The sequence below is a fragment of the Hypanus sabinus genome, chromosome 13, assembly GCF_030144855.1.
Source record: "Hypanus sabinus isolate sHypSab1 chromosome 13, sHypSab1.hap1, whole genome shotgun sequence".
NCBI lineage: Eukaryota > Metazoa > Chordata > Chondrichthyes > Myliobatiformes > Dasyatidae > Hypanus > Hypanus sabinus.
This window is the reverse complement of record NC_082718.1, coordinates 21,629,388-21,648,340: the sequence shown is the minus strand read 5'-3', so window position 1 is coordinate 21,648,340 and position 18,953 is coordinate 21,629,388. Positions and strand designations below refer to the sequence as shown.

The 18,953-nt window shown below is 43.1% G+C and overlaps 1 protein-coding gene across 7 annotated transcripts in view; it reads right to left on the bottom strand.

Moving 5' to 3' along the window:
- Nucleotides 1–18,953, bottom strand: part of upf2 (UPF2 regulator of nonsense mediated mRNA decay) — a 117,601-nt gene that overhangs the window by 85,431 nt on the left and 13,217 nt on the right. For all 7 annotated transcript variants that reach the window (XM_059987299.1, XM_059987305.1, XM_059987300.1 and 4 more), the window contains 6 exons: nucleotides 14,058–14,837; nucleotides 6,067–6,227; nucleotides 5,131–5,328; nucleotides 3,856–4,026; nucleotides 2,640–2,743; nucleotides 27–112 (listed from right to left, as the gene is read on the bottom strand). In XM_059987299.1, the coding sequence (XP_059843282.1) occupies nucleotides 27–112; nucleotides 2,640–2,743; nucleotides 3,856–4,026; nucleotides 5,131–5,328; nucleotides 6,067–6,227; nucleotides 14,058–14,837 (1,500 nt within the window). The remainder of the gene's footprint in view (nucleotides 1–26; nucleotides 113–2,639; nucleotides 2,744–3,855; nucleotides 4,027–5,130; nucleotides 5,329–6,066; nucleotides 6,228–14,057; nucleotides 14,838–18,953) is intronic.

Genomic DNA, 18,953 nt, shown 5'->3' with positions numbered 1-18,953 from the left:
TAATGCTTCAACATTAATGTACTAACCTCTGTCTGGGAACAGTGAACAGTGCTCGGACCAATTTCCTCCGATTCGCTTTTGTGTTCATGTTCATGCAGAAATCCATTGCAGCCTACGGGAAAGAATTAGAAATGTTATTCTATTCTAGAGCTTTGAATTCAGCTGCAAATGTGGCTAAATTTGACTTCTACTTGGACTGAACAAGAAAGATTAAGATTTGTTTTATTTGGCACGTACATCAAATTATACAGTGAAATGCTACATATTTTGATGTACATGTGACAATTACATTCTCAACAACCAATACAGAATGAGGATGTGCTGGGGGAGCCTGCAAGTATCACCACATTTCTGGCACCAACATAGCATGCCCACAACTTACTAGCCTTAATCTGCACATCTCTGGAATGTGAGAAGAAATGGAAGCACCCAGAAGAAATCACATGGTTATGGGGAGAAAGTAAAAACTCTTTACAGGCGACGACAGAAATTAAACCCTGGTTAGTGATTGTTGGCATTGTAAAGTGACTTGCTAACCATTATATTACTGTGCCACCTCCAAGTATTCCAAAATTACAAAGGATTCCAAAATCCTCACTCTTGGGGAAACATTCTCTCAGTTTCAAACCCTCATCTCAATCTCCTTATTGTGAAGTCTTGGACACAGTTATCATAACTTTCAGTCCATTTTGATGAACAAAAAGTTGTAAAGAACGTGCCTTGGACTTCTGAATGTGATCTGCTGATGGCACTGATAGTGAAAGAGAAACATTAACCCTAGAGTCTGTATGATCATTTTCAAGACAGCTGTTCTTCAGCACCAATGTCAAAAATCAAGTTAAGTTGTACAAATATGTAGAAACAATTGTGTGTTAAGAGTATAAACATTAACAGAAATTCACAGAAGTTTAGATATTAAGGAATCAAGTGATAGTGTAGTAAAAAAATGTGAAATGATATAAAGACTTGAGCATTGCCCATAATAATTTATATTGATTATATATTTTTTAATATTACATTCATTTTTGTGAATTGAGTGCAGGAAGGGCTATCTAATAGAAAACAAATCTCAATTAAACACCCTGCTAGTTTAAGAACCAAATGATTACAGTAATTACAGTTTAGTGCCAACAGCAATTTGTACTAGTTAAAATAACACAGACTCTTATGAATAGAGGCAATAAAGAACTAAACAATGTTTGGGAAGTCCGTGAGGGAATGTATAAAGAGTTGTTTTACAGAGGGACTTGGAAGTTCAAGTGCAGGATTCCCCAAAGAATAACTTGCAGGATGAGTTGATAGTAAGGGACACAAATACAATGTTAGCATTCATTTCATGAAGGCTAGAATATAAAAGGATGTAATGCTGAAATCTTATAAGGCATTAGTCAGAGCACGCCAATTGTGACCAGTTTTGGGCCCCTTATGTAAGAAGAGATGTGCTGGCATTGAAGAGGGTCCAGAGGAGGTTCACAGGAATAATTCTGGGAATGAAAGAATTAACACATGAGGAGCGTTCGATGTCTCTGGGTCTGTACTCGCTGGAGTTTAGAAGAATGAGGCGGGATCTCATTGAAACCTATCACATATTGAAAGGTGTAGATAGAGTGGATGTGGAAAGGATGTTTCCAGTACTGGGAGAGTGTAGGACCAGAGGGCACAGCCTCAGAGTACAAAGATGTTCAAAGTTCAACATTAATTTTATTATCAAAGTACAAATTTGTCACCAAATATGATACAGAGATTCATTTTCTTGCAGCCACTCACAGTAGAATTCAGTATACTGTAATAGGATCATCCATTTAGAACAGAGATGAAGTGGAATTTCTTCAGCCATAGGGTTATGAATCTGTGGAATTCATTGCCACAGATGGTTGTAGAGGCCAAATCATTGGCATATTTAAAGCAGAGTTGAAAGGTTCTTGATTGGTATGGACAAAGGTTACGGGGTGAAAGCAGGAGAATGCAGTTGAGTGGGAAAATAAATCAGCCATGATCAAATGGCAGAGCAGAGTCAATGGGCTGAATAGCATAATTCTCACCCTGTATCCTATGATCTTATGGACATGACCGCCAGCAATAAAGATGACCCTGAGTTCGGGACTCAGAAGAATTCACCAAGATCAAACTCCACGCAGGTTCATCAAGGGTGGGAATACCAGTGAGTTTTGGAAGTTGTGAAAGTAAAGGGCTGTGCTAGTAATTTATTGGGCTGTGCAATTGGAGAGCTAAATGATTGTTTTGAAACCACATGGTGAATCCTTGAGGTGTTTGAATTCATTATGATTAATAAAGTATCATTGCTAGGCAAAGTCTGGAGTACATTTATCACATGCCATATTGATTTAGCAACAACGTTAAGCTAACAGAAGCATATTGTAAACATAAGAGATTCTGCAGATGCTGGATATCCAGAGCAACACACACAAGATGCTGGAAGAACTCAACACGTCAGGCAACATCTATGGAAGAGAATAAACAGTCAACAGTCTGAGCTGAACCCTTTCATGTTGTGTGCTTCAATCAGTGACCATTTGAGCAAACTGTGCTCCAGTCCAGTGATCTCATATAGCATCAGGCATCTTGTTTAGGCATATAAGATTCATACACTTCTCAAACGCAATGGGCTCTGTACTTACCTTGTCAATCAGGTCACGGTTGACACAGTTGGGGAGCTGTTGCAAGAAAGCATCCACAATCAATTTCAGATGCGACCCTGTGCTGGCTTCCTCTTCGTCTTGTTCTGCAAAGGAATCAAAAAGAATTTATGGCTGGCATGGTGGCACAGCAGTTAGCAAAACTCCATTACAGTGCAAACAACCCAATTTCAATTCCTGCTGCTGCCTGTAAGGAGTTTGCACGTTCTCCTTGTGACCATGTGGGTTGGTTTCTGTGATGTAGTACTCTATGGCCATCTAACAGTTGCCAAGACAATACATTTGAGATTCTTTCCCAATCTTCCTCTTTCTGCTTTTGAGGTTTCTTACTATGACCCCTTCTTTTTAAATTTTGATAATCTACCCCAATGTTCCCTTACATAGACTGGTGGTAAATTTTGTTTCATAACATTCCTATTAAAATGCCTTGAGTCATTTAACTGCCTTGAACTGCCTTTAACATGGCTACAAGTTATAGCTGTCATCTAAAGGAGAGGCCGCAGGTATTCCTGCATTCTTTAAAACCAGATAGACAAGTCCAGCTAATCCAATTAAATCCAGCCAAGGCTAGTCAGACATTGATGTGCATTGTTTACCACAACTTAGTTAGCAGAGTTCCTTAATGAACCATTAAGAGAGGATAGAGAGATAGAGGGGAATTAGGCTAAGGAAGATTGGGGCGGCATGCTAAGTGTCATGGTTAGCTAGCTGTAAGATCTCTTCTGCACAGGTTCCTTTGTGCATTTCATGTCTTCTTAACCCAACAGCACAACAAAAGAACCGCATAAATCTGTCATCATCAGATACTATGGAGAACCAATTATCACAATAGTGGAGCGCAGTGCCACAGCTGACAGAGCAACCAGCTCCAGCAGCATAGGTTCAACCCCTGATGCCTGCATTTAGATCGTCCTTACTCCACAGAAGTCAGAGGAATCTGGTGCTCTGAAAGAAAACACCCAGCGAAAAGTTGTGTTAACGTGGATGGGATTTGTAGGGTATTATCAGTGAAAGGCCAACAACTGGCACTTTCTGTGACCAAGGCAGGCAGTTCAAAAGTGCTAAGCTTGTGGGACCCAATGGCAATACCTAGTTTAGAAAGATTCTTTAATTCTACAATGATATATTTTTAAAAAAGTCAAATACAAACACATGCAGTGATAGAAGAACAAGCTGGATATGTTAAGTAGAATGTTACCGTGTTCCTCAAGAAGCTTTTGGCTGAGGTCTTCTGTTTCATCAGTTACTTCTTCTTCCCCTATGATGTCATCATTAATATCCAAATTCTCCAGTTCCAGCTCCAGCTCTTCCGTACCAATCAACTCTTTGGCATCTTTTCCGTCTTTGGAATCTTTCCCATCTTTGGAATCTGTGGCAAAAAGTTTGTATATAAATATCCGGGGGGAAATTTCATGAACTTAGATAAAACATTTGCAGTGTTACCCCCAAACAGGTCATCCAAAATAGCCATTCTATTTTGAAACTATCTGTTGCATCAGAATTAGATTTATTGCCATTGACAAACAGTATGCTGTGAAATGTTCAGCACAGCTTTGTGGGCCGAAGGGCCTGTACTGTGCTGTAGGTTTTCTTTGTCTTATGAAATCTGTTGCTTTGGTACAGCAGTACATGCAGGCAGAACAGACAGACAGTTCAGAGATCTTATGGTGGAGGGGAAGAAGCTGCTTCTTAACAGTGTGGGTCAAATAGTCAAGCACAGACTTTATGAGAAGCTGTTGCTATTTAATAGTTAACCTATTCTCCTCTCCCCTCCCTGACAACAGACAACATTTTACATAGCAGCAATTATTTATCCCTTTGGGTAAAATGTGGCAGTATAAACTAGTTATATCGTATATCAAGAGCTTTGCAACTTCACCCGTCCTTCTCAAGTGGGTGGCTAAACTTATGTATAGGTACTCCTGCACTTAGCAGGAGTTTATGTACATACAATCAGTCTATGTTTTAAGTTAATCTTATATCCATACAGCCACACTCAGGCAGGTCTGTTTTACAGGACTGCTTTCATATTTAGTGCTTTCTTTTTACTTGTTTATGCCTGTTGTGTTTTTTGGGCGGTTTTGGATCCAGATTAACAATGATTTCATTCTCCTTTACACTTATGTACTGGGACAACCTTGATTCTTGAACTCTAAAAATGAATTCTAAAAATAAACTGCAAGAAGTTAAAGACAATGATATTACCTACAGACTTTGCAGAGCAGATATACAAGCAGACATTTTGCCCTCACAATCCACCTTGTTATGATCTTGCACTCTACCGTTTACCGGTATTGCACTTTTTCAGGAGCTATTATATTCTGCATTATTGTTGTTTTAACTTATTCTAGTTCACTGCACCATGTAATGATTTGATCTGTATGAGCAGTTTGCAAGACAAGTTTTTCCACTGTATCTTGGTACATGTAACAATAATAAAGCAAATACCAATAGCACCAAAATATGTGTTTACCTCTTGAATCTTCTTTGCTGCCATCTTTATTCTGCGAATTCTTGTCATTATCTTTGAATAATATGGCAGGCACAAATGCTTTCAGGTCAATTAGGTTTTCATAAAAATTGCGTGCATCTTCGTCCTCCCAAATCCCTCCATCAAGGTCATACTCTCCAGGCTTCCCAGGTGTGAAGATGTCAATGCCAGTGCCGTGTTCTGCAAAGTAATAGCATAAACAGCTATGATTGAATGCTAAGACACAAAACAATATTATTCTCAAATTGGACATGTTTATGCAAATGCCAAATAAAATTATAACATTTTAACAGCATACACTGTAGCTGCGATGAACTCTCCAAGAAAATTAAAGTCAATGATTTAAGTGACTGCTTTGATTATCATTTGAAAAGATATTTAAAAACTCAATCCAATCTTTCAGTGACATCTTGTGGAAGTTTGTATAATTCTATCAAATGCATTCAGAATCTTTTTAGGCTGGCTATTCAAAACCCACATTGCTGCAGGGGGCGTGTTTTTGATGACACAGATTTATGGCACAAATGAGAGACTTTCACCAAGGTTGTGATGTGAAATGTAGCAGTGTCATGTCAGCTTACATTTCATCCTCTATATACTGCTGAGCTGAACGCACAACCCTGAGATTCACTTTCAACAACTCTGCAACTCAAGTTCTCAATATTATTTATTACTTATTGATCTGTTATTATTTTGTTTTTCTTTTTGTATTTAGATAGTTTGCTGTCTTTTGAACATTGGCTGTTTGTCAGTATATGCCTGTGTGCAGTTTTTCATTGATTCTATTGTGTTTCTTGGTATTTACTGTGAAAGCCCACAAGAAAATTTGATCTCAGGGTAGTATATGGTGACATATATGTATTTTGATAATAAATTTACATTGAACTTTCTGAACAAGCACGAGAGCACCATTCTTACCTTCCTGTGCAGATTTATCTTGGGGAAGCTCAGGCATGTTCTCATCCAGTAAATCAGCCAGACTCTGAGTGTTTGCTAACAACTTCTGGTAGGACGTGGCAAATTCCTCGTACTGCTTGTGACGATCTTCACTCAGCTCTCCTTTTGAATGCAAGATGCGCCTAGTATTAAAAACAAAGAAATTGTTACACACAATTAAATAAATCAGACAATATCTCCCCCCCCCCCACCCCCGGAAGGCTAATCATATTGTCATGGATGCCTGTGACTTTGGCCATCCTCCCTTTGGCTTAAACCTTGAAGATAGAGGATTCTGAAAACCCAAACAAGCAGACTCAAGAACAGCTCTTACCCCAATTGTCATTAGTCAAACATTCCACCTGACCATGCTGCGCACACAAAACGTATCGCACGCAACATAAAAACCAAGATCTTACCATAAGTAAGGCAATAAAATACAATTCAAAACGCATGTAGTGTGCAGTGCAGGTAAACAGTAAACAGATTGCTGTGCTAGTGCAGTGACCTCAGTGGTAGCAGGGTATTCTCAGAGCCTAAGGGAAGAAGCTGCTACCAGTCTGACAGTTCTAGTCCCGATGCTACTATACCTGATGGTAGTGGGTCAAAGAGAAGCAAGATGAGTGGTAGGGATCCTCAACAATGCTTCGAGCTCTTTGTATTCAACATGCCTGATAAATGTCACAAATAAGGCGGTGGCTGGGAGGACCCTGGAGATTCTCTCAACGGTTTTTACTATCCTTTTAGACTTCAAAATGCAGATTTTATTAAGGCATGAAGATGAAAGGCCTTGACCTGAAACACAAACTGTTCATTTCCCTCCATAGCTCCTGCCTAGCGTTTTGTGTGTTGCTCAATTTTCCAGCATCTACAGAAACCCTCGCCTTTATGTTACTAGAACTTCAATGGGTTACTAGTGATTACTAAATCGCCAGCAAACAAAAGGAAATGGGAATATTACAAATACTCACACAACACTAAGATTTTGCTGATGCCCAAGCCAGATTTATGGGTGGCACAGTACTGTAGTGGTTTAGCGTAACACTATTTCAGCATCGCTGATCGAGGTTTAATTTCCATCCGTCTGCAATAAATTTTACCATGACCATGTGGATTTCCTCCAGGTACTCTGTTTCCCTCCCACGGTCCAAAGACATCAGGTTTACTGGTCACATGACTGTAATTGGACTCACTGGGCCAGAAGGGCCTGTTACTGTGCTCTATCTCTATTTAAATAAATTTCACTTGCTGCCTTTGTCCTAATGCTGTATAGATTTTTTGGGATTCACTACAAACATACAAGCTCAATTTATCCCTCACAGGGATAGAAGAGTTCATGCAAAATGTGAAACCCAATTACTACAATAAATGCAGTCACAGAATAGGCTTGCTAGTCTTCCCCAAATAAAGAGTCTGAAGAAACTCCCAATCAAACTTCAGGACAAATTGAAAACGGTTATTAAAACAATGACATAACCACAACATTGCGTTTGAACAGCAATTCAGTAAATTACTTAACATTATTGTAATGAAAAGTGAAGTAACAATTGCGATATTATTTCTCACTGGCATGTGATGCAAACCTTGGGCACAATGTGGCAGCATAGAGCCAGTTCAGATCTGATCGTTTCTTTGGGTTTTCCAATCTACTTAAGGGATATTGATTTAAGTTATTCCTCACAAAACAAATGCAATAACATATTATTCTTCAGAGATGTTCACTGCTCTGCAGGTATTCCCCTGAATTAACCCATTGATTCAAAGATCCTACGCTCACTGGTCTGCTCTCCCTCACCCCCACCATAGGATATGCTTGGAAAGAACCCAAAGCAAGTACAAATCCATTACCACTTTTTTTGACATAGTAGCAGAATTAGGTCACTCGGCCATCAAGTACACTCATGGCTGATTTATTATCACTCAATCTCATTCTCCTGTCTACTCCCCTTAACCTTTGACATGCTAAGCCAGAACCTATCTACCACTACTGTTAATATACCCAATGACTTGGTCTCCACAGACTTCTGTGACAATGAATTCCACAGATTCACCACTCTCTGGCTAAAGAAATTCCACATCATCTATTCTAAAGGGATACTCTTGTATTCGGAGACTGAAATTTACATTGAGCCCCATTAACAGTACAAACTGCCTTAATGATGCACCAATCCACAACATCAACACCCTGATAGGAAGCACCAGGATTTCAAAATATGGGGAAACACCATTTTAAAGGAGATAAAATTCCTAAACTGAAGAAATCGGTACTAGACATCCAGGTAATTAAACTGGGCAAGGTAATAACCTTAAGTTAACAGTATAAAGAATATGCTATTATACAGTTCAGTACTAAGGTCTTACACACTTGCATATAGAGCATAGTACTGTAGTAACTTTATGCAATGCTCTGTACTGTTGTCATAAAAAACTAAATTTATGAAATATATGAGTGATGATTAGCCAGATTCTGATATGGTTCCCTATTGTGGACTGAGAGCAGGAAGAATGGCACATCATCTCCACGACCTACTGAATAAGCAGCAGAGCACCCTTTCGAACAGACTCATTCGGCTGTGCTGTCACAAGGATCATTACAGAAAATCTTTCCTAGCAAATGCATTAAGTGTATACAACAGTTCATCTCTGTGCAACAGGAGAACACATATCATAGTACAATAATTTGTTTTGTTATTTTGTACATGGTAAGTTATTATTGTGTATATTATTACTTTGTACTTTATTGCTAGTTAGGTTTGCACACCTAACTTTTAAATGTTGCTGCAGTAACATAAGAATTCCCACTCAGGATCAATAAAGTATTTATATTATTAACTGGTATCTCAGGGCTGGTGCATCTGCATCTGCACCACACCCCCTCCCCCCCCCCCCCACATCTCCTGTCACCTGAACCACACCCCTCCCTCAGCATTCCACACTCACCATTCCCAACATCCTTTGCTCTTGCCAGATTTACAAACTTGCTCTCTGCTCCACGTTGACAAATACAGTACTGCGCAAAAGTCTTAGGTACCCTAGCTATAAATATGTGCCCAAGACTTCTGCACAGTACTGTAAATTTACAGGGAAAAAAAAGAGGGGAAGTAAGCCGGTGGAATAGCGAAATTCAGACAAGAAGCAAAACCCTTTATAAAACAGTCATATATTATTAATTTTACCTATCAATCTGAAATTTCTCTTTCTGCAATCTGATGCTTTTGGCTCATCACTAACACTTTTTGTTTATCTGTTTTGTCTGGGAATTTATTATGACATACTTTGTCTTTGTTAAGCAACAACCCAATTCTTGGATGAACACAATAGCTTAGAGTCTGTTCCAAGGAGGCATTCAATATTAAGGATATTAATATAAACAAAATGAGAGAGTGCAAAAATTGGAAAGAGAACTAGAAGGATGATGATGTGAAAATAAATGCTGACTGCCAGAGGAATTGCAAAAACGAAGTGTTAGAAAGGAAAGTTCTACTAAGGGTGAGAAAAGGAAATTCTACAGATCGTTTTAATCTGTCAATATTATTTTATGTGCTGTATGTGATATATGTACTCTTTTGCACCGTGGTCCCTGTGGAACATAGTTTCATTTAACTGTATATATGTGTACAGTTGAATCAAAATAAACTTGAACTTGAAATTTAACCTTACTTCTTATAGCCAGGAGGGCACTATTGCTCAAGTGGAAGGATGCCAAACTGCCTACTCATACTCACTGGTTGCATGATGTTATGTCTTGATTAAATTTAGAGAAGATTCGCAGTTCAATTTCTGGACCTAGACAAGATTTTTAACATTGTGAGGACCTTTTTTTGAACTACTTTCAAAATCTTTGATTTGATATTAAGCACAGATGTTGGCTAATGTTTTATTGTAAGTTATGGTTTTTTCCCTTTTCTATATTTTTAACCAAACAGCTGTTTTTTTTTTCTGGTAGTGGGTTCAGATTTTTTGTATACTAGAAATACTTCTTTTCAATTTTATGTTTAAATTTAATCTATATGGACATGGGGTAATTACACTTCATCTGTGATTTCAATATATTGCAATTGATATATATTACATATCTTACTGTACCCTGCATTCTTTTAAGTAAGAAATTAATAAAAATATTGAAAAAGAAAGAAATTTAACCTTACTGCATAAATTCTGTTCATCACGGAATTTGCACACTTAGGAGGACAGATTTTTTCAGGCACACTCTGTACATGGTGAAATGTCATCAACGCACCTGTTGGTTGTTTATGCAGTTCCAACAGAAGTCCGATTGAAAAGATATGGCCAATTACCATAGGTGCTCATAATCAATCCGCTCTTGAATCAACCAGCAAAACTCTAATCAGTACACCTTAACAACATTATGCTACTGTGCACTGCAATGGACTTTGTTTTCTTTTTGCATTGCATTCTCTTGTGGAAAAAGTGCATCCAATTTATGCTTAATTTATACTTTTCTTATGAATGCTGCTTATCTGATGCAATGTGCCTGTGATGCTACAAGTACATTTTTCATTGCACCTGTGTACACGTGGACTTGAGAAGATGACTTTGATTTTGAACGACACTCATTGCGTCTCAGCATCAGCATGCAAACTGAGGCTGGGACTTGCGTCACATACTGCATGAGCTCCAGTCTTATCCATTAATAAAAATCATAGCAATTCTGTATTAAGCACCTCAATGCAAGATCCTGCATTCACTGGTCCCATTCTTCACAGCGGCTAGGAGTCACCAGGAGATGACTGGGTTAGATTGACTGCGAAGCAATATTGCCACTGAGTTTTCTGAATAAAAACGGAATACTGGGCAGAGTAAAATGGGTGCAAAACAGCCTGATAATCTTTGGAGATAAATTTCAGTCAGACTCAGGATCAAATTTTATGTCTAACTACAGTGCCTGTTTTGAACAGCAAATATTGTTGGCCCAATATCATGGCACATTTATTAATGAAGTTAAATGCAGGGATGTTGGAGCAATTAAGCCAAGGAAGCAGAATTGGTAAATATTTTAAAAATCTGCAGCAAGAAGGGCTAGAGGGACATAATGAATATTCCAGAACAGTGAAAAACATCATGAATTAAAGGTAAAGATATTGACACTAATGATCCAAGTTCTCTTGAGTCAAGAGTAATGACAAAGCAGTGACAGCTAAAGGTGGAAAAGCCAATCAATTCTACATTATGCAGGGAAAGAAATAAGTAAATAAATATAATGTTATTAGAAAAACTGAAAGAAAAGGTTCAGGAACAATGATTTGTTCTGGACAAGTCATACTTGACAATGAACAAAGTAAATTATCAGATGCTTTCAAAACTCAATGCACCAATAGGCAATCCCTTTGAAGCACACCATATTGATCGAGTGATCACATGACAAGATTTCAGTGAGAAGACCAAGGAGCCTGGGAGACTGAAGACATTGCGGAAATTATTTTAGAACAGAGACCAAATGAAATTGCTGACAGAGAGAGGCTCTTGATCTTAAGGTGCACAGATGATGTGGATTCACAAAGAATACCAGATTGTGTTGACTTTACAAAATTGGGGAGCATGGCTAAGAATACAGAAACAAAACAGCTTGGCAGAGTGGGTTCTGTGGTGAGCATGTTCTACCACAGAAGACACGGAAACCTGAATTACAGATTCAGAATAAATGCCCTCAAAGAAATTAATGGTAAAATAAAAAGAAATTAATGCAATTGAAACTGGATAAATCACCACGATATAATTATATCCAAAATTCCAAAGAGGTGGCTATGGAGGTGATAATATGCTGCTTGTTTTTGTAAATTCTACAACAGTTCCAGAATTCACTTATACAGTTGTATGAAGCTTTGGTTGGGCCACATTTGGAATACTGTGTGCAATTATGTCCGTGCCATGCAGGAAAGACGTGAAGACTTTTGGAGATATTCACAAGCATGTTGCCTGGATTAAAGGGCATCAGCTATAGGCCATCAGAGGTTGGACAAATATAGATTCTTTTCTCTGGAGTGTTGGAGGCTGAGGGAAGACCTAATAGCTTTATAAAAGTATGAGAGGCATAGATATAATCAGAGAATCAGATTCTCCTTCCTGTTGGAGAAATTTCAAATATCAGAGGGTCGAGCTTTAGGTTGAGAAGGGAAAAGTTTATGGGAGCTGTGCAGGTCAAGTTTTACGTTTAGAAACTCTGCAAGGAGCCTGGAAAGAGCTGCCAGAGGTGGCAGTGGAAGCAGACGTGATAGTGATATTTAAAGAAGCATTTAGACAGACAATAAATAGAGGCATTTGGATGATGTACAGGTGTGGAAATAAAGACAGGTCAAGATGATAAGCTGACAGTGTGCAGACACCCAGGCAGAAAACAGCCATGCTTGAAACCCAAACTCTTTGGGTTTCTTTTCGCAGACAAAGATGCAAACATAGGATTCTAGGGCAACTCTTACTATTGTACAGCTGTTTTACTAATTCTCTTTAATATGTGAATTTAACTGGTTATTAACACCTGTAATATATAATGATTAGTACTTAAATATGCAAATAATAGTGCACATAGTTTCTACTGATCAATACATACACAACTCATCAATTTCTGTATTAAAATGTAATTTCTTTGATCGTACTTCAGAACAACGTGGTGACAGAGGCCAGGCTGTTCTTGTGCACAAGCAAATAAAGTGGGATTGAGAAACGAATGCAAGTTGTCAGAGTCCAGTTAATCAGCAATGACACAAGCAGGAGGGATCCGTTTCATTCAGCATCACAGTCGGCACTGACACAAAGGCTGCACTGTACTGCTCTTCGTTTGAACAGATTTCTCTTTCATGGGTGAACTGTTTTTCTGACACTACGGCCTTGGTCAAGATATCCCCCACACAACAAGAACAATTAAATCAGCAACTACAATCTTCAGAGTCCCCAGAAGCATACATTACCTCTATCATCGAAGATCCCCACCATCTGGTGGCCATGCTACCTTCTCAGATACTAAAGGGCAGGAGGTACAGAAGCCTCAAGTCCAACATCACTATGTTTAAGATCAAGTACTACCCTTCACCAGTTTGGTTCTTGAACAAACTTGCATAACCCTAACTGATACCTCAGTAGAGCAACACTATGACCACTTTTCACTAAAACAGACTTCTGTTCTGTTCTATGCACAACTCACTGACCTCCTTTGATACCCCTGCCCCCCTTACTCCATCTGTAATTTTAGTCTGGTTCTCTTTCTCTCTCTTTTTCCCCCCTCACTATAATTTCCCCCAGCCCTACCTTTCTTTCTCTTTTATTTCCCATAATTCTCCACCTTCCCCCAGCCCATTTCCCTTCAGCCTATCACTTCCCAGCTCTCTACTTCATCCCTCCCCCCACTTCTTATCCCCCCTCGACCACCCCATGTTACTTCACTCCTGATGAAGGGTTTCGGCCTGAAACATTGTCACTACCTCCTCCCATAGATGTTGTCTGGCCTGCTGAGTTCTGCTAGCATTTTGTGTTTTTATTTATTTCCAGCATCTGCAGATTCACTCATGTTGCTTCTGTTCTATTTGTGTTCCTTCTTGTAAAACTTGAGTATAATTGTATAAATTTATGTTTTTCTTTTGTGAATGCTGCTTATCCGATGCTATATGTCTATGATGCTGTTTCAAGTTAGGTTTTTCATTATACACACACACACACACACACAAAAAAATCAGCAAGTCGGGCAGCATCTACAGAAAAGAATAAACAGTCAACGTTTTGGGCCAAATCCTTTCATCGCGATCTCAGCCTGAAATGTTGACTGCTTATTCCCCTCCATAGATTCTGCCTGACCTGCTGAGTTTTTCCAGCATTTTTTGAGTTGCTCAAGATTTCCAGCACCTGCAGAATCCCTAGTGTCAGGTATTACACATTTGTGCACGTGACAATACACAAATTTAACTTATCATTTTTCTAAACTCCAGCAACACAAGCTTCTGAAAGCAATGACACAAAATCACCTGTTCTGCCTCTCCAGGTTCTGCAATTCCCGGTGGTCCTTCTTTAGGTGTTTGGTAAGCGAGGTGAAATACTCCCTCAGCAGGTTCATGAAGGGCTGCTGCTTCTCAGCGCTAATGATCTCACTGGGAGGGAAGCTAAGGTTGTACTTCTCCGAGGCAAGCTTCATCTTTCTGGTCACCAGGTTGGCAACGTCGTCTCCACAGTGCCGGCAGAAGCTGATGATCACAGACACGTGTGAGTGGGTGTCACGATCCGAATAAATGATATTCTTTAGCTGCTCGTAAATGAGCGACAGGCCTTCTTTGTCAGTGAAAATCCCACAAATAGTCAGTTCCGCAATGAAGCGCATATCCGTTCTCAACTTGCTGATGTTTGGAGTCTTCTCCTCCTTCCGCGCCTCAAAGTGCTTCCGCCAGCCTTGCAGAAGCAACGGGGAGAAGTCAGCGTATCGCTGGTGGAACAGGCAGCACAGGTGAACGGCACAGTTCACATCGGAAAGTTTCAGCTTGGCTTCCACAACGGAGGTGACAGCTTCAGCTATGTACTTGCTCAGGTTGAGGACGTTGAAATCACTGGAAAGGGAGTCCCTCTGCTGCTCCGTGATAGTTCGGAGCTTCTTGACAAAGGCAGTGTTCTTCTTCAGGCTGGAATCCAAGCGAGTGAAGAAACTCTCCTCCGGCCGGCTCTCAGGTGCATTCTGGTTCTTACTGCGGAGCTCTAGTCGGGTTTGATGACGTTCCCAGGCCTCTTGGTGCAACTGATAAGCTTCTTCTTTTTCTCTGCGGAAATACAAAAGGTTTAGAGTATAACAGAATGCAGAATTTCAAAAATAGATATTTCATTTATTCTAAAGCACCTAAATTCTAGGTGGAAAAACAACTGGCAGCACAGTAGCTTAGCAGTTACAGCAACACGTCACAACCCAGTCCGTCATGGGCAAAGCCACCCCATCAGTGAGCACATCTGCAAGGAGCACAGCCACAAGAAAGCAGCTTTATTCATCAGGGACCCCCATCAACAGACCATGCTTACTTCTTACTACTACCATCGGGTAGGAGGTACAGGAGCCTGAGGTCCCACTCTACCAGTTTCAGGAACAGTCATCACCCTACAACCATCAGGCTCCAGAACCAGTGCGGATAACGTCACAGCTTATGGACTCACTTTCAAGAACTCTACAGCTCATGCTCTCAGTATTATTTATTACATTTTTTATTTATCATTTTGCACACTTATTGTTTGTCACTCTTTTCTAAGTATAGTTTTATTGTATTTTCCTGTAAACGCCTGCAAGAAAATGCATCTCAAGGTAGTAAATGATGACATTGTAGCGGTGTGCTACACGCAGCGCTAAAATTACGACACGGAGTCGGTAACTGCAGTCGAAGGAAAAAACTTTATTCGAAAACTTCAGCCTCACTTTTAAGCCTCTGTCAACCGGCCCCCCATGGCGAAGAGGCTCCAAAGCTCTGTGCTCGCAAACCCCCGTAGGCTATCTAATTGTGAGTCGGTTCGGATACGCTAGGAAATGAGTCGCCACATAACCCCCCCCCCAGAACCGGCGACACACCCCCCAATGTCCACAGTCTGGGCCAGAACCTGCTTGGGAGATCGGCCTCTGTGCCGAGGCACCGGAAACTCGGCCGGTTGCGCCAGGTCCACATGGGCCGGCTTGAGGCGGTCCACCGTGAAAACTTCCTCCTTCCCCCCAACGTCCAGCACGAACGTGGACCCGTTGTTCCGGAGCACCATAAACGGCCCCTCGTATGGCCGCTGCAGCGGTGGCCGATGCCCGCCCCTTCGTACAAACACAAACTTACAGTTCTGTAGGTCTTTCGGCACGCAGGTCGGGTGCCACCCATGCTGTGAAGTGGGTATGGGGGCCAGGTTACCGAGCTTCTCGCGAAGTCTGCCCAGGACTGCTGCGGGTTCTTCCTCTTGCCCCCTTGGGGCTGGTAGGAACTCCCCGGGGACGACCAGGGGCGCGCCGTATACCAATTCGGCCGACGAGGCGTGCAGGTCGTCCTTGGGCGCTGTGCGGATGCCGAGTAGGACCCAGGGAAGCTCGTCCGCCCAGTTGGCTCCTCGCAGGCGGGCCATGAGGGCCGACTTCAGGTGACGGTGGAAACGCTCCACTAGCCCGTTCGACTGTGGGTGGTAGGCAGTTGTGTGGTGCAGCTGAGTCCACAAAAGGCTGGCCATAGCTGACCACAGGCTGGAGGTGAACTGGGCGCCTCTGTCGGAGGTAATGTGGGCTGGTACACCAAAGCGAGATATCCAGGTGGCGATCAGGGCTCGGGCGCAAGATTCGGAGGTGGTGTCGGTGAGCGGGACCGCCTCTGGGGCAGGGTTGATTATAAGACCGTACTCACTCAGTCGGGCGCAGAGTTGACGGAGGTGGGACAGATGCTCCTGACGACTGCCGCTGGCTATGAGGATGTCATCCAAATAGATGAACGCGAAGTCCAGGTCCCGTCCCACCGCGTCCATTAACCGCTGGAACGTCTGTGCGGCATTCTTCAGGCCGAACGGCATGCGGAGGAACTCGAAAAGGCCGAATGGGGTGATGAGAGCCGTTTTGGGGACGTCGTCAGGATGCATCGGGATTTGATGGTATCCCCGGACGAGATCTACCTTGGAGAAGATCCGTGCGCCGTGCAGGTTTGCCGCAAAGTCTTGAATGTGCGGCACAGGGTAGCGGTCCGGTGTGGTAGCCTCGTTCAGCCTGCGGTAGTCGCCGCACGGTCTCCAGCCCCCCGTCGCTTTGGGCACCATGTGCAGGGGGGAAGCCCATGGGCTGTCGGACCGCCGGATGATCCCCAATTCCTCCATCCTCTGGAACTCCTCCTTCGCCAGTTGGAGCTTGTCCGGGGGAAGCCGCCAAGCACGGGCATGGAGGGGTGGTCCCTGGGTCGGGATGTGGTGCTGTACGCCGTGCCTGGGCATGGCTGCTGTGAACTGCGGTGCCAGAACCGATGGGAACTCCGCCAGGACCCTGGTGAAGTCGTTGTCGGACAGCGTGATGGAGCCGAGGCGAGGGGCCGGCAACTGGGCTGCACCCAGGGAGAACGTCTGAAAGGTCTCGGCGTGTACCAGTCTCTTCCTGGGCAGGTCGACCAGCAGGCTGTGAGCCCGCAAAAAATCCGTACCCAGAAGCGGTTGGGCTACGGCGGCCAGTGAGAAGTCCCACGTGAACTGGCTGGAGCCGAACAGTAGCTGCACCTGGCGGGTGCCATAGGTCCTTACGGTGCTGCCATTCACGGCCCTCAGGGGGGGCCCTGGTGCCCTGCTGCGGGTGTCGTAACTCGTCGGAGGTAAAACGCTGATCTCAGCCCCAGTATCGACCAAAAACCGGCGTCCCGACCTTCTATCCCACACATACAGGAGGCTATCCCGATGGCCAGCCGCCGTAGCCATCAGCGGCGGCTGGCCCTGGCGTTTCCCGGGAACTCGCAGGGCGGGCGACAATGGCGGGCTTCTGCACCCCACCGCTGGTGGTAGAAGCACCAGTGTTCATTGGGCCGGGGGTTAGCGGGCTCTGCGGCCGGGCCTGGACTGGTTTGCTGCCGGGAGCGGGGCTGGGAGATCCGTGCGATGGACGCCCCGCTCACCTTTCTGGCGTTCCACAGCAAGTCCGCCCGGGCTGCCACCTTCCGGGGGTCACTGAAATCCGCGTCGGACAGCAGCAGGCGGATGTCCTCGGGCAGCTGCTCCAGGAATGCCTGCTCAAACATGAGGCAGGGAGTGCGTTCGTCGGCGAGAGACAACATCTCATTCATTAAAGCCGATGGAGGTCTGTCGCCCAAGCCATCCAGGTGCAGTAAACGGGCAGCCCGCTCGCGCCGTGAGAGTCCAAAAGTCCTGAGGAGCAGGGCTTTGAATTCCGTGTACTTGCCGTCTGCCGGGGGCGACTGTACGAACTCCGCGACCTGGGCTGCTGTGTCCTGGTCGAGGGAGCTCACCACGTAGTAGTAGCGGGTGTCTTCTGAGGTGATCCGGCGAACGTGGAATTGGGCTTCGGCTTGCTGGAACCATAGGTCCGGGCGCTGTGTCCAGAAACCTGGCAGTTTCAACGAAACCGTATGAACAGAGGCGGCGTCGGTCATTTCTGGTCCAAAAATCGTTTGGACCGTCGGGGTCACCAATTGTAGCGGTGTGCTACACGCAGCGCTAAAATTACGACACGGAGTCGGTAACTGCAGTCGAAGGAAAAAACTTTATTCGAAAACTTCAGCCTCACTTTTAAGCCTCTGTCAACCGGCCCCCCATGGCGAAGAGGCTCCAAAGCTCTGTGCTCGCAAACCCCCGTAGGCTATCTAATTGTGAGTCGGTTCGGATACGCTAGGAAATGAGTCGCCACAACATAAACATATTTTGAAATTTACTTTGATTTGGGTTCAATTCCTACCCCTGTCTGTAAGTTTGTATGTTCTCCCTGTGATCATATGGGTTTCCTCCAGGTGCTCTAGTTTTCTCCCACATACCAAAGATGCAGAGGTTAGGGTTAGTAAGCTACAGGCACGCTACGATGATGTTGGAAGCAAGGCGACATTTGCAGACTGTCCCCAGCACATTCTTGGACTGTGGTGTCATTGAAGCAAATAGCGTATTACATTGTATGTTTCCAATACAACTAATCTTTAATCTGTAAATTAGCCTTGTGATGCCAGCAAATCAAAGGAATGGAAGCAGTATAGAATCTAGAAGGTGTTGTGGTAACACAGCGGTTAGCACAACACTTCACGGTACTAGCAACCCCTGTTCGCTTCCTGCCGTTGCCTGTAAGCAGCTTGTATGTTCTCCCCGTGACTCTGAGAGTTTCCTCCACGTGCTCCGATTTCCCCTCACAGTCTAAAGATGTGCCAGTTAGTAGGTTAATTGGTCATTGTAAATTG